This window comes from Mycena indigotica, assembly GCF_014461135.1.
Source record: "Mycena indigotica strain 171206Taipei chromosome Unknown Mind.scaff0014, whole genome shotgun sequence".
Classification (NCBI taxonomy): domain Eukaryota; kingdom Fungi; phylum Basidiomycota; class Agaricomycetes; order Agaricales; family Mycenaceae; genus Mycena; species Mycena indigotica.
In genome coordinates, this window is record NW_023503013.1 from 499,328 (window position 1) to 512,617 (window position 13,290).

The 13,290-nt window shown below is 52.2% G+C and overlaps 2 protein-coding genes across 2 annotated transcripts; one reads left to right on the top strand and one right to left on the bottom strand.

Annotated features, from left to right (window-relative positions):
- Positions 1-776: 776 nt before the first annotated feature.
- On the top strand, positions 777-1,339 carry MIND_01303800 (uncharacterized protein; the record flags this gene model as incomplete). The annotated part of the gene is made up of 2 exons (XM_037369498.1): positions 777-977; positions 1,025-1,339. The coding sequence occupies 2 exons, from the start codon at positions 777-779 to the stop codon at positions 1,337-1,339; spliced, it is 516 nt and encodes a 171-aa protein (XP_037213996.1).
- A 10,523-nt stretch (positions 1,340-11,862) lies between these two features.
- MIND_01303900 (F-box domain-containing protein) lies at positions 11,863-12,948 on the bottom strand (the record flags this gene model as incomplete). The annotated part of the gene is made up of 1 exon (XM_037369499.1): positions 11,863-12,948. One exon carries the CDS (start codon positions 12,946-12,948, stop codon positions 11,863-11,865), a length of 1,086 nt encoding a protein of 361 aa, XP_037213997.1.
- Positions 12,949-13,290: the final 342 nt, after the last annotated feature.

A 13,290-nucleotide genomic window follows, 5' to 3' on the forward strand; every position in this document is an offset into this window, starting at 1 on the left:
CAAATATTATTTGACGGCGCCCGTGACGTGCGACGTTGCGACGCCGCTTCCGCTGGCGCGTCCCCTGGCAGCGCGCTAAACCGCATCCGGCGCCGGCGACGCTCACGGGCCCTGGCGAACTTGAAGAAGTCGAGGTAGCGGTATTGGATATCCATAATCCAAGAAGATGGAGAAGAAGAAGACTGGAAGAGAAGCGTGTCACTGTCTGCTTTGTGCTTTGTGCCAGCGCTTCGTTTTCATTTTACGTGGGCCTGCCCAATCACTGTCCACCCTGCTCCCCCCTGTAGCGACTACGGACGACCGCGATGCCCAGCGATTTCATCTCCTCAATCGATTATCTTCAAGTCGTGACTGCCAACTTGAAGTCTTGAACGCCCCGTGCCCACGCCCACCAAAATGAAATCGATACTCATCCTCAGGCTTCCTGCGTGGAGGCGCCCCGAAAAGGCAACCGCGTCCCCTTCACTGGTAAATTGGCTGCCTGACATGTATAGAGCGATCACACGACGCGCCTCAAGGCAGTCCCGCGGCCCCCCCCCAGCGATGGTGTCGATTCCACGGCTAAATGCGGGGGGTGATAACATCACCCAAAGCAGGTGTTCGCATACCTGGGGTCGAGGTAGTCCCGCGGCCCCCCGCCCCCAACAATAGTGTCAATCCCACGGCTGAATGCGGCGGGTGATAGCGTCGCCCAAAGCGGGTGTTCGCATAGAGGGGGCTGTGCGCTGGGGGATCTCAAGTGCTGGGGCCTCGGGAGGGGCTGCACATACCCCAACATGATTCGGAATCGCACTGGCAACTCAGCGAAGGCCATCTTCAACATGCACTACGCGAACATCGGCGGGCACGTGCAGGCCGTCCTCCTCGACGAAAACGACGACGTCATCCCCGTCGGCCCGCAAAAGCTCAGGGTCATGGAGACGGACAAGAAGCTGAACTTGTCCGTGACCGTCACCGTCCACCTCCCCGCCGGAAAGGTTCGCCTTGGTCATCTCTTTCTATTGATTCATTCCAACATATGCAGGCCTTCCGCGTACGTGTCACATCCCAGCGCACCGCCCCGGTCACCGCGCTCTGCACCATCAAGTGCTCGCCTCGTTCCCTCTGGCCCTCTCACCCGGCCAAGGAGCGCTGGGTGATGGACGACGCGCCGCTCGTTCCCGCGTCCCAGCGCATCTCGCGACTCTGGCGCTCCGAAGTTACCCGGGGACTTCGGCGGACAGTCCTGCACCACTGGCTGGCTGCTCGCTCCGGTGCCCGGGGGCCAGGCGAAATGTCCCACCGTAAAGGTGATGCTGGAGAAGCTCGTGCGCGTCCTGCGAAAGCGGGGGGGATATGAGCACGATCCGATCAACGTGTATTATAGCGTCGCGCCGCTGGTGTTCCGCTTCAAGATCGTCGGCGTGGGCACTGTTGGAGAGGCGCCGCTGGCCGGACCCGAGGAGTGGACGGTCCGGGAGCGGCGCCGGCGGGGGCGCGGCCGCTCGGCGAGCCCTGTGCGCCGTGAGCCGTAGGTGGGGTTTTTTGACAAGTGTAGCTAGCTATTGCTAGTGAACAACTTGTCAAATCTGGTAGCTTTGCTCAGAGGCTGAAAGTGTCACTTTTGTGACTATATTTTTAATACTTTATTTAATTACTATTGACCTTATTAGGTAGCTTATCATGATGTAATTGAAGTCCGTGGGGCAAAGTCATCCATGTGGAACGATTTTTGATTGCCATCAATGATTTCAATCACTACATCAAGTTACATCATTTTAGTCCTAATTGGGTTTTAGCCTTATTCATTATATACCGGGACATTGGCCTGAAGAAAAGGAGTTAAAAGTACCATATATAGTGCCTATTAGTCATATTATTAATATCAATATTCAATTAAGTCATTATTTCAAAATTAAGTGCTAGCATTTGTCAAGTGTTACTAACTACTGCTAGCCTGCTTATAGCTGGCTTTTTTTGACAAGTTTTCTGCTAGCTTTAGCTAGACATTTGTCAAATTGCCCCCTCTACGGGTGGCGCCGTGCATGTGCGCAGCCCCGTGTCATGCATCATCTTCCTCTTGCCCAGTGAATAACTAACCCTGGTAAAGATAATGGAGCCCGATGTGATCAACGCAGCCCAGTTCGGTACAGAAGACTCAGAGCTGGACAGCGACGACGAGATCGACTCGGAGTCGGAGTATGAGGATGACTCGGTGGACAAGGTCGTTGAGCACCGGAATACAACCCGAAGGGTACGTTGGTGATCGTCTTTTGAACTGGCACCAAAACCAAAAGCGCAACCCGCATTGAACTTGATTTCTGACACAAAAAAAGCTTTACATGTATTTTACTCCTCTGCTGCCCCGCTGTCGTCCTGCTATCGTCTTCCAGTATCCATCTCGCTATCCATCCATCTATCCCGCTAGCTATCATGTTGTTGTTGTCGTTGAACTGAACCAAAATGAATACCTTTGCAATCGCTGATCTGGTTTGCTTCTGGTGAACGTCGGGCAGTGAACTTGAAAGATCAAGCAAGATGCCAGTGTATAAAGGTCAGCCAAGATCCTGAGTGGAAGACAAGTGGCGATAGATAATCCTCCGTGGGTCCTCTGCGCTTTTCTGGTTGCTCCACTGATGACTTGCAAGATCCCGATGCAGCGAAACGTGCCGGATCGATTCGGACCAAGGGCCGTCTTCGAGTTCCAATGATGCGCCGCCTAACTGGCGGTCGATGATGCAAAGCTCATCGAGCTTGCATCCCGATTTGTCGACGAAGGCATTGATTTGATCTGCTCGGCTGCCGGAGCCGACTCGGAGGAGCGCTTCGTCCACTGTCAAGCGTCGCAGAGATGGGACAACGAAAGAGCGGAGATAATTGACGGACGGCGCGCCATGAAATGGCAGCATGTAGACGGTCATGATGAGCTGTTGTAGATGCGGCAGGCTGATATCGGGTTGCACGGCCTGAGCCTCCGGCACCCCGATAAGCCTCAGATACAGTTCACAATAAATGAGGTTGGGCGTTTGCTGGAGGACTGGCGTGCATCCCTGTGGGTCCTTACAGATCAACGCGATGACCGTCAACTGGTGCCACGGAAGGAGCTGTGCTGGATACATGAAGCCCCAGAGGATCGCCGAACGCAGGAGCAGCGCGTCGATACGGAGAGTGCCTATGTCCTCGGGGCCATCTGGGAAGATGTACAGCTCGAGGTGCTGCAGCACTGGCCAGAATGTCCCTTCTTTGAGTTGGGGACCGCTGACCGAAGAGTTCAAGACTTCAACACGCATTTGCTGGCGCATGATGTGCTTCCAGACGACGTTTCACACGAGTTTAGGGGGAGCTTGAGCCGAAATTCAACATTCACCAGAACGCTCTAACCACGCGGGGAGCCACAGCGCGGCCTGGTCTATCGGTATCATGCGCCACAGAGTGCACATCGACAGTGCGAGGGCCCGCCAATCGCGACAGACGTGGCTCAGCAGCGTCGGAGAGCCGAGGCCAGTGGGAGGAGGAGCCGCGGGGTATTCCGGGAGGTATTGGTGGAAGATATGGCCAGTTATTTCGTTGGGCAGAGTGAGGATTGGGTAGAATCGTGGCGGAGACGCAAGCGGCGGCTCAGAAGTCGACTCCGCTGACATTGTGTTGTACAATAGTGCAAGAAAGGTGTCAGAAATCGGCGCTTATTAACCAGGCCGCACGCCTCCGATCGGGTTCCACAGACAAGTAGCTTAACCACTACCCGAGGGTACAAAGGAGACGAAGGGGAGATAAAAGCGTGCCCAACAGGCACGCGGACCGCACTATATATATGCCACTCCGGCACAGCCCTAACCCGGGCTCCGGCCGGTCCCGCAATCACATGCGAGATGCGCATCACCGCGCGTCCGCTCTTCCCGCTACCGCTAACAAAAGGTTGTAAGGAGCGCCCACAAATGTGTGGTTGTTCTTTGCAAAATTGTCTGTCACTCTGTTACATAGTAACGCTGACGTTACTTCTTGATGGCCGAGACGTGACATGCACAAGTCCCTATCACACTATAAAATAGTATCTTTCAGTGTAGCTGAAAATGATGTCTTTCATTGTGGTTTCAGATAGTTCTGAAATTGAAATTAACAAGAATATTATCAGTTTGTTCAGAATTTTCCACTGAAAGGAGTGATTCCGGCAATAGTTTTAGTGGCCACTTAAAACACAGCTTTCAGTATATAGCAAAAGTAATGCTCAATACACTATTTTCAGGTCAATTTCTACATTTTCTGAAATGGGTCCTTTTGGTGATGCTGATTCTCATGCTGAAATCACTGATTTTAGCGTACTGTATCAATTTATTCAATTCGGTGGTCACATATCACGCCAGACCTCTAGTGCCAAAATATTTCGGTTTGTCACAACTTGCGATTCAGATGTCAAATGTCAGATGACCATCAGAGTGTCAAAAGATTTTCGGCGGCCCTCTGGGCCGCAAAATATGCTGAATTTTTTCGGTGGTCACACAAATTATTAGGCAGCGCCAAAAATTTAATTTCGGTGCCAATGTCATGTGGTTTTTCAACACCGAATTGAATAAATTATTACAGTACATTCGAGTTCAAGCTTTCTATGTACACAACTGAGAATTGTACTAATAGTCCCAAAATATCAAGTCCCCTGCAGGGCCTGATATTGAAATTATAATTTTCAGTTGCATCCTAAAATCCTTGTTTTCAGCTGAAACTGAAGTTTGTGCTGAAATCATTCATTTTGGCATGAGAATCACCAAAAGGACTGATTTCAGATGGGACATAAACTGCACTGAAAGGAAGTACATACAGAAAATTGTGTTTTCAGCAGCTGCTATAGAGCTGTTGCTGAAACCACTGCCTTTGGTACAGATGTCAGATAAACTAATAGTATTGTTTTCTGTGCTAATTTTAGTGCTATCTGAAAGGATACCAAAAAGCATCATTTTCAGCTATGGTGTGTATGGTAGTCACTTTGGGGAAATATTTCCCACTATATATTGTCACACTTTTTGTATTATACACCATCCTGCTTAATCAAGTTTAATTGACAATTTCTGTATCAGATAATAGATTAATCTGAGTGTATGCCTATAGGGTCCAAAACATGTCAGGCCTAATGCTGAGCCCAACTTGTGGCATAGGTAGGGATGCCAGCCAGCCATTGATTTGACCAGCTGTCAGGGGAACCTCCCTTTTGGCCCCTCGGAGATACCTCCGATTCTGATTCCGACTCCGGTCCAGCCCTCCATCTCACTCGCACAATCACCGATCCATCAACACCCTCCCAACGGCCGCCCTGGGATCTTGCTTGCGACACTGCCCAGGCCTTCTGTGCCCGACAGTGGCAGCTACCGACAAGCAGTACTGTACCATTATATTCAGTTCGCTACGGGGTGTGACCTGTGACCAAAAAACCGAAGTGGAGGTCTCGCCAATGAGTCAAAAATTGTGTGACATCTTCAAAGATTTTGCCAAACTGCCTCACTTTGGCGGATTTTGCCTTGAGACATGTTTGGAGGCAGCAAAGATGTCTTAAGTAGTCGAGAAGAACATTACTGTCAGCTTAGTACTCGAGAATGACGCAGCATGCCTAATATGGAAACCCTTCACGTAACATTTTTTCCTTCGACAACAATCGTGAAATGGCGTCCCTCTCGGATACGCGTTGCATTCCAGTAGTGCAACACGATAAGCTTGTCCCTCCAGCAACTCTCCCCATTCTGCAGCTTCTCAACACCTCCCTGCCCAAGCAGCTCGGCTCTACTGCACAGAATGACGCGTCGCAGTACCTGTCGGAGGCTCTTCCGACGGTCACTGACTTCGACGCTTCCACGATCCCCCTCCCACCACTGGCGCTTATTGACTCGCTTGTCAAACACATGCGAGAGAACCCCAGCCTCCTTTCACTCCGGCTCCTTCATATCAGCCAATCCGACATCCTTTATCCCATTTGGCTCGTCCCGCTCTGGGCTGAGCTCGAACCAGCAGTTAAGGCGAAGAAGGCCTGGAAGAGTGCTGTGTCAAAGCTTCGAGGACGCCGTGAATATATGGGAGAACATGATGCAATCACATACCGAGCTGACGAGGCTCTTCGTGTGCTGGAACGGCTTGGCTGGGGTGGGAAGGCGCTTGGGTTCAATGACGAAGACCCGATAACAGACCTGAGTCGTTGGTTCACCAACGAATGGCTCAAATCTGGCCACACGAACACTCTCATGGACCTCGCTGCAAAGGACTTGTCACTTGACCGGGACGCGGGGGATGGTTTCGAAATCACCTTCTTTACAACAGCTCTCTGTGAAGCATTCTCACGACGAGATAGCTATCGTGCAGACCTTACGAAGAGTCCATGGATTCGGAAAGTTGGGCAGCAGTTTGGGCTGGGTATGCGTCGACGGTTGGGAACGATTGCCAACGTCCACAACAACCACTGGGTGGCCATCGTCGTTGACAGCGAAGCGGGTACAGTGGCCTACGGTGACTCAATGGGAGATGCTGTCCCAGAGAAGATAAAAAGTGCCTACGACTGGTGGATTGTTGAGCACATGGGGCGGAAATTCCAGTGGAAGAACATACCCGTCCCTTGTCAGAATGACACACATTCCTGCGGAGTCATGGCCGCACACGCTCTCAAACATTGTCTCGACGCTGACCGCTTCCCTTTCCAGAACACAACACCCAGCGCCATGGCCAACGAGCGATTGAAAATGTTCCTACGGATCGTGCAGCGACATTGGAGCAAGGTGAGTACCCGAGTCAGGCATGACAGAACAAATCTAATTGACGATTCAGCTTGCAAAGTTTGAAAGCGATGCAAAGAACTTCAAATTTACCTTTAGAGAGCCAAAAGATCTGGATACGAGCTCATTAGCTTCCTCAAATCTGTCGTTCAGTCAGATTGGAGATGGCGGCAAACATGAAAGCGACAACAACGGCGAAGGCGAAAGCAAAGACGAAAGCAAAAGCAAAAGCAAAAGCGAAAGTGAAAGTGAAAGTGAAAGTGAAAGTGAAAGTGAAAGTGAAAGTGAAAGTGAAAGTGAAAGCAACTGTTCTGGTCGTCCCTCATCCCCATCGCCACACCTCATTTGTCCTCTGCCATCCCGTCCAGCAAATCATTGCCTTATCTCATCTCCCAGTCCATCGCCAACTCCAACCAGCCCACGACAGTCCTTCGAGCAGCCTGTCACACCACCAAGCCAGACGGGAAAACACTCTCATTCACAACGAGCGACAGACACACCGAGTAAAAGTCCATTGAAGAAGCGGGTCAAAGAGAAAGCACAGACAGCAACGCAGAAGGCACTTGCTGCGGGAAAGGCCATTGCTCCGCTGTTTCGGATGCCTGGATGGGGTGAATTGAAGGTGTTGACGTTGAAAGAAAAGCAGGATGTTTCTGCCAAGCAGGCCGAGGAACGGAAAGAGCAGGCTGAGGAACAGGCCAAGGTAGCTCGGTGGAAGAAGGCGGATGCGGATGCGGAGAGGAAAGCCCGACAGAATGAGCGCAAGCAGCGTTCGCGAGCAAAGCGACGAGCGAAAGAAGAGCTTCTTAACCCTGGAAAAAAGCAAAGAAAAGTTAGTATCTTCTTTGGGCAGTGTATACTCCCTTACCGATCCGAATCGCAGCTCGAGCCAAATCTGAAAGACGTTACTGGTCCATCGCGTAGTGACGTTGCTGAGGCTTCGCGGCCTGGACGAAAAATCAGCAAAAAGATCAAAGAGAAGAATCGCAAGCCTACAGGTGCCAAAAAGAAGAAGCCGGAGCGACGAGCACAGAATATCTTCTGGCAAACACCCTTCGCATGGTCAGCAATCACAGCCGCCCAACGGAAAATTGTTTTGTGGAGTCCAACTGCAATATGCAAGGAGCTACAGGCACGAGATTGCGATTTTTTCCAGTATTTGAAGCCAAACACGGTTGCGGGATGGATTGTAGAGACGACGTGGGGTTATGGTTGGTCAGATGCAGTGCTTAAGCGAGCAGCAGAGGCAGAGCCTGGTCATAATAAAGGCGGTCGTCGTGGAATCCTGGTAAGTGTCAGTGGCTGATCATAAAACGTTGCTGATAAAGCATAGGCGCCTTACCCGGAAATCGTCGAGGAAATCAATGAACAGCTTGAAGCGCTTCGTACCGTTGGTGCACCACTCTCTCTCACATCTGTTCGCTGCATCATCATCGCTGTCATCAAGCTTCGAAGGCCCGAGCTCTTCGAACAGCGATTCAAAGATGGCTCCAACTTTCGTGCCTCAGACGAGTTTTGTCGCAAATACCTCCATCAACAACTAAATTGGTCAATTCGGAAGGGTACGAAGGCAGCGCAGAAATTACCTGTCAACTGGGAAGACCAATGCGATACAGCTTTCCTCCGTCGCGCCTACACAATCAAGGAATACGACATCCCTGCCGAGTTGATAGTCAACTCTGACCAGACAGGCGTCATCTTCATGCCAGGCTCGCGAATGACCTATGCATCGACAGGCTCGAAGCAAGTTGCCGTAGTTGGGAATGAGGAAAAGCGCGCCTTCACGGCGCTGATATCAGTCACCGCTGCGGGCGGCGTGCTCGGTATTCAATGCGTGTACGGAGGATCCTCCGACACTGTTACACCATCCAACAGTGCTCCGCATCGACGGGACTGTGACGCAGCTGGCTTCCGTTTCGTTCCATCTGGAAAATATGGAAACCATTGGTCAAGTCAGAAGACGATGCGTGAATTTGTGGAGGACATACTGGTGCCATATATTACTGCGACAAAGGCCGCGAAAAAGCTTCCTGATGCCCAGAAATCGCTCTGGCTAATCGATGTCTGGTCAGTTCATCGCTCTGCCGAGTTCATGGACTATATGCGCACCAATCATCCTAATATCCTTGTCGACTTCGTTCCTGGTGGATGCACTGGCGTTGGACAACCGCTAGACGTGGGTATCAACCGACCATTCAAGCATGCAGTGAAATTGGCGTACCATGAATGGCTAGTCGAGTCACTGCTAGAGAAGCGGGAAAAAGGGAAGGTCATGGACGTCGACAAGACGATTGGCACTCTACGTAATGCCAGTGTTATGTGGATCTGGAAGGGTTTTCAGGCAATTCAGTGCAAGGAATTGGTGACGAAGGTATAACACACCAACAGCCTTAAGATACCATGCTAACGCAGCATAGGCTTGGGCTATGTGCACAATCCGTGGCTCCAACCTCTCCTACGACTGTCTAACATCTTTTGAGACCCGCGAACGCCTTTGCAACCTCGACAAAACTAACCCTCAGCTTTGGAATGACCTTCGCACCAAATCCACGCATGATTTCCGTCCCAAAGCTGGCGAGAAAGTCGAGGAGGATTCGGCTCCATATGATGACGAAGAGATGGGGGTGGATGACTCGGAGATTCCAACGCGCGAGGTTGTTGACCATGTTGTTAGTCGGAAGACAAAAGGCGGCCGCCGGGTACGAGCTAAGGCAGATGGTGGTGGGGCTTGCGTCGGTTAACCACGCGGAAGATCTTGATGCAGAGCTGCATGTCGTGGTTGATGTCGAAGAAGATGTCGGGGAAGAAGGGGAGGAGAAGCTCGGCCGTGGAAAGCGTGTGAGGCTGACCAGTACCAGATACGCGTCAAAGCTTTTCTGGCGGCACGCGAACGACTTTGATGAGGATTTGTCAGATGAAGAGTAGGTAGCCAGCGTACCGTAGTAGCCCCACAACTCCTTGGAGCGTCGACGAAGGTGGTGGTAGTGATAGAAAATGTGTACATGGGAATGACAGCCTGTCAGGGAACGGATCGCCGCGGAATCAAATCTATTCACGGCGGAGGCGAAAATGGCTTTTTTGGGCCAAAATTTGACAAAAACTGTGACGTTTTGGGTGCTCGCCAATCCACTCGGTGACCTGTGACCATGGCGAAAAAAATTGCCAATTTACAGGCCTGTGACCTGTGACTGGCGAACTGAATATAATGGTACAGTATATAGTCAGCTTTATAGCAGGCGGACCCTTAGAGTTTCTTCTCTTTGGATCCTCCCCTGCTAGGACCTTGATCTCAGGCCTCCGGGTTGCCCTTACAGGCATGCTATGGTCAGGGCTGTTGACATTACGGCCGTCAGACATGTGATCAGATTACCCCAAAATCACTGGTCAGTGTTCTTTCCTGCCTCAATTGTGACCATAAATGACCTACCACCCAGCAATTACTAGTAACTCCAGATTGAGCTCAGTGCCGTAAACTAACCTGTGCGGCGTGCTGACCTCCAGCCAGGCCTGGCCAGTGACCTGCATGATGTAACTTTGTCACATCATCTGCTCAGATGACAGCCGAGGTCGATGTGTAGCTGGTAAGTTGTCCATTTGCTGGTCCCATCAAAGCTGTCTGCACACTGGTGCTAAGTCAATGTTTCATTGGTGAGTAGGTGTCACGGATAAGACCTGGCCTGTCCGCTCTGGCGCTAGCGTTGTCAGACTGTGGGTCGGGCCATGCAAGGTCTTCTCCTAAGAACGAACACCCAGAACAGAGCAGACAGATCGTCGGGCCTACAAGTAGGGCGAGCAGGGTAGATCAAAACCAAAAAGGGCTCGTTAACTCGATCCCTTGTCGCTGTCGGTAGACGAAGGTTCAAATCGGGTCATGTTGGGCCCGATGAGTTGGTGGTTCCTCCTTGCACGGAGAGAAGTAGTTCTTCAGACGATCTAAGCAATAGATTATCTGGTATGCTATCACACGCTTATATGTGCGGGCCTGCAAAGGGGTGATCGGACACCCCGGCCTCTCCTGCTCCCCCTCGCCCCCATTCCTGGCCGCAGAGGGGACGATCGTACATCCCTTGCGGGCCAGGCGCTACTAGGTGACAGACTGCAATGTTGGATAGAGAAGAGCCCAGGCCTCAAGTGTGAGATAGTCATTGGTGTAGTGTGTTTGATGTGCATGTGCGTGACACAGCCAATATACTGTGAGGACCAATTGATGTGTAGGGTCAGGTCTGGTGATGAAGTGTCAATAGATAGGATGAACCATATTTCTGTTGATTGTGATTTAGTAGTGAAGGCCCAAGGGGGCCAAACATGCAAAAGCCTGACAGTCAAAAAATCAATGTCATTCCAAGACCCAAGTGTATTGACAAGTGCCAACACCTGTAGTACACAGAAAGAAGATAGCTGCTGATGGTTTTCCCATGATACATATTGCAGCTTTACAAGTATATAAGCTTAAATGTCCATGCCTGGCATGGGTGAAAATTAATTGCAGCACCCTCACCTGTGGCAAGATGTTTTCATATACTGTAGTATTTCGATCAATTAATCATGTCACGGTCACATTGAGATTTTTGGCCGAAATTTTTCTGCCTGTCACAGGTCACAGCAGATATGTTTGGTCCCAAACCATCCCAAAATGGTAATTTCCAAATTTTTCCGCGCCTCCGGCGCGCAGAACTGCCATATAAGGCAGGAGGTCACACCAAATTTTGCCCTTGGCTGAATTGCACATTTCTGCCACATGTGTCACAGGTCACAGGGCTGCAGAATTGATTGAAATACTACAGTACTAGATGGCTGATGCTAAAGGGGAAAGCAAGGTCTCAGTCTTCGGCGCTTGCGCCGACCCTAGTTGCGCTACAGAAAATGAAAATCGTGCAAAACATAAAAAATGTAAGAATTTTAACAGAATATATGGTCTCAAAGTGTAAGCCCAGCCAACGCCAACGCCAACGCACGAGTTACCTCCACCGTGACGGCCTGTCCTTGTGGTCTCCAAGTTGTCGGCAACAAGTGACAACTTGAAGTGCGGCGAGAAAAGAAAATCGGAAAGTCTATAGTAGAAAGCACATAGAAAGATCACGCAAGTCGATGTCCAGCCTTTTGCGAGCATCAGCCAAGGTGGCTACAAGTTCGACGATCATGATAGCCTCAGGTGGCCATAAATAGCCCTCCGTGCCACGTCCGCGATCTCACCGCCAGCCTTGTTCGCGTGGTTCCAGTTGTGAGTCGTGCGGTCCAGATCCAGCGAGACGTGCCGGATAGATTCGGACCAAGGGCCGTCTTCAAGTTCCAGTGATGCACCGTCTTCCCGGCGGTCGATGATGCACAGCTCATCGAGCGTGCATCCCGATTTGTCGACGAGGGCGTTGATTTGACCGGCTCGGCTGCCGGAGCCGACTCGGAGGAGGGCTTCGTCCACTGTCAAGCGTCGCAGAGCCGGGACAACGAAAGAGTGGAGGTAATTGACGGACGGCGCGCCACCAGATGACACCGCGCCATAGACGGTCAAGATGAGCCGCTGTAGGTGCGGCAGGCTGATATCGGGTTGCGCAACATCGGACACTGAAAGGCTCGATGACAGTTCACAATAAACGAGATTGGGGGTTTGCTGAATGACCTGCGTGCATCGATGTGGGTCCTGGCCGATCAAGGCGATGAACATCAATTGGTGCCATGGAAGGAGCCGCGGTGAGTACCGGAAGCTCCAGAGGATAGCTGAGCTCAGGAGTGGCGCATTGATACGAGGAGATGAGGCGTCGATACTCGGGGACGCGGCCATGTCTTCGGGACTGTCCGCAACGATGCGCAGCTCGAGGTGCCGGAGCACCGGCCACGCGGGCCCGTCTTCGAGCTGGAACCCGCCGACCGCGCAGCTCAGGACGTCCAGGCGCGCGTGCTCGCGCATGACGTCCACCCAGACGAAGTCCCACACGAGATCGGAGCGCGCCAGCCACGCGGGCATCCACCCCGCCTTCCGGTCTCTCGGCAGCGGTATCGCGCGCCACAGAGCGCACGTCGACAGCGCGAGGGCCCGCCAGGCGCGGCACACGTGGCTCAGCAGCGTCGGGGAGCCGCGGCCCGCGGGGGGAGGCGCCGCGGGGTATTCCGGGAGGTAGTGGTGGAAGATGTGCCCGGTTATCTCGGCGGGCAGCGTGAGGACTGGGTAGGAGCGCGGCGGAGACGCAACCCGGGCCGGCGGCTCGGGAGGCGACTGCGCTGACATTGTTATGTTCGGGGGGCGCTGATGACAGTTTTGAGCAAGTTTTGAGGCAAGCACGTGGCAGCGTGATACCACGTCATCATCATCATAGGGCGCCGACGCCGGTCACACGTCGTTCCCCAACCACCACTATCGCCACGACGGCCACTGGCATACACGGAAGATCGGCGGCGCAGACGCGTACGTGTCCGAGATTGGATAGGGTCGACGGGGACGAGGAGCGGTTTAAGGTGGTGCGTTCGCCAATAGACTGCGCTCGAAGTCCGCGGAAAACTGACCGACGCACAGGACGCGGCATATTATTACCATGAGGCGGCGGGGCGCCGCGGCATATTGGATGTCCAA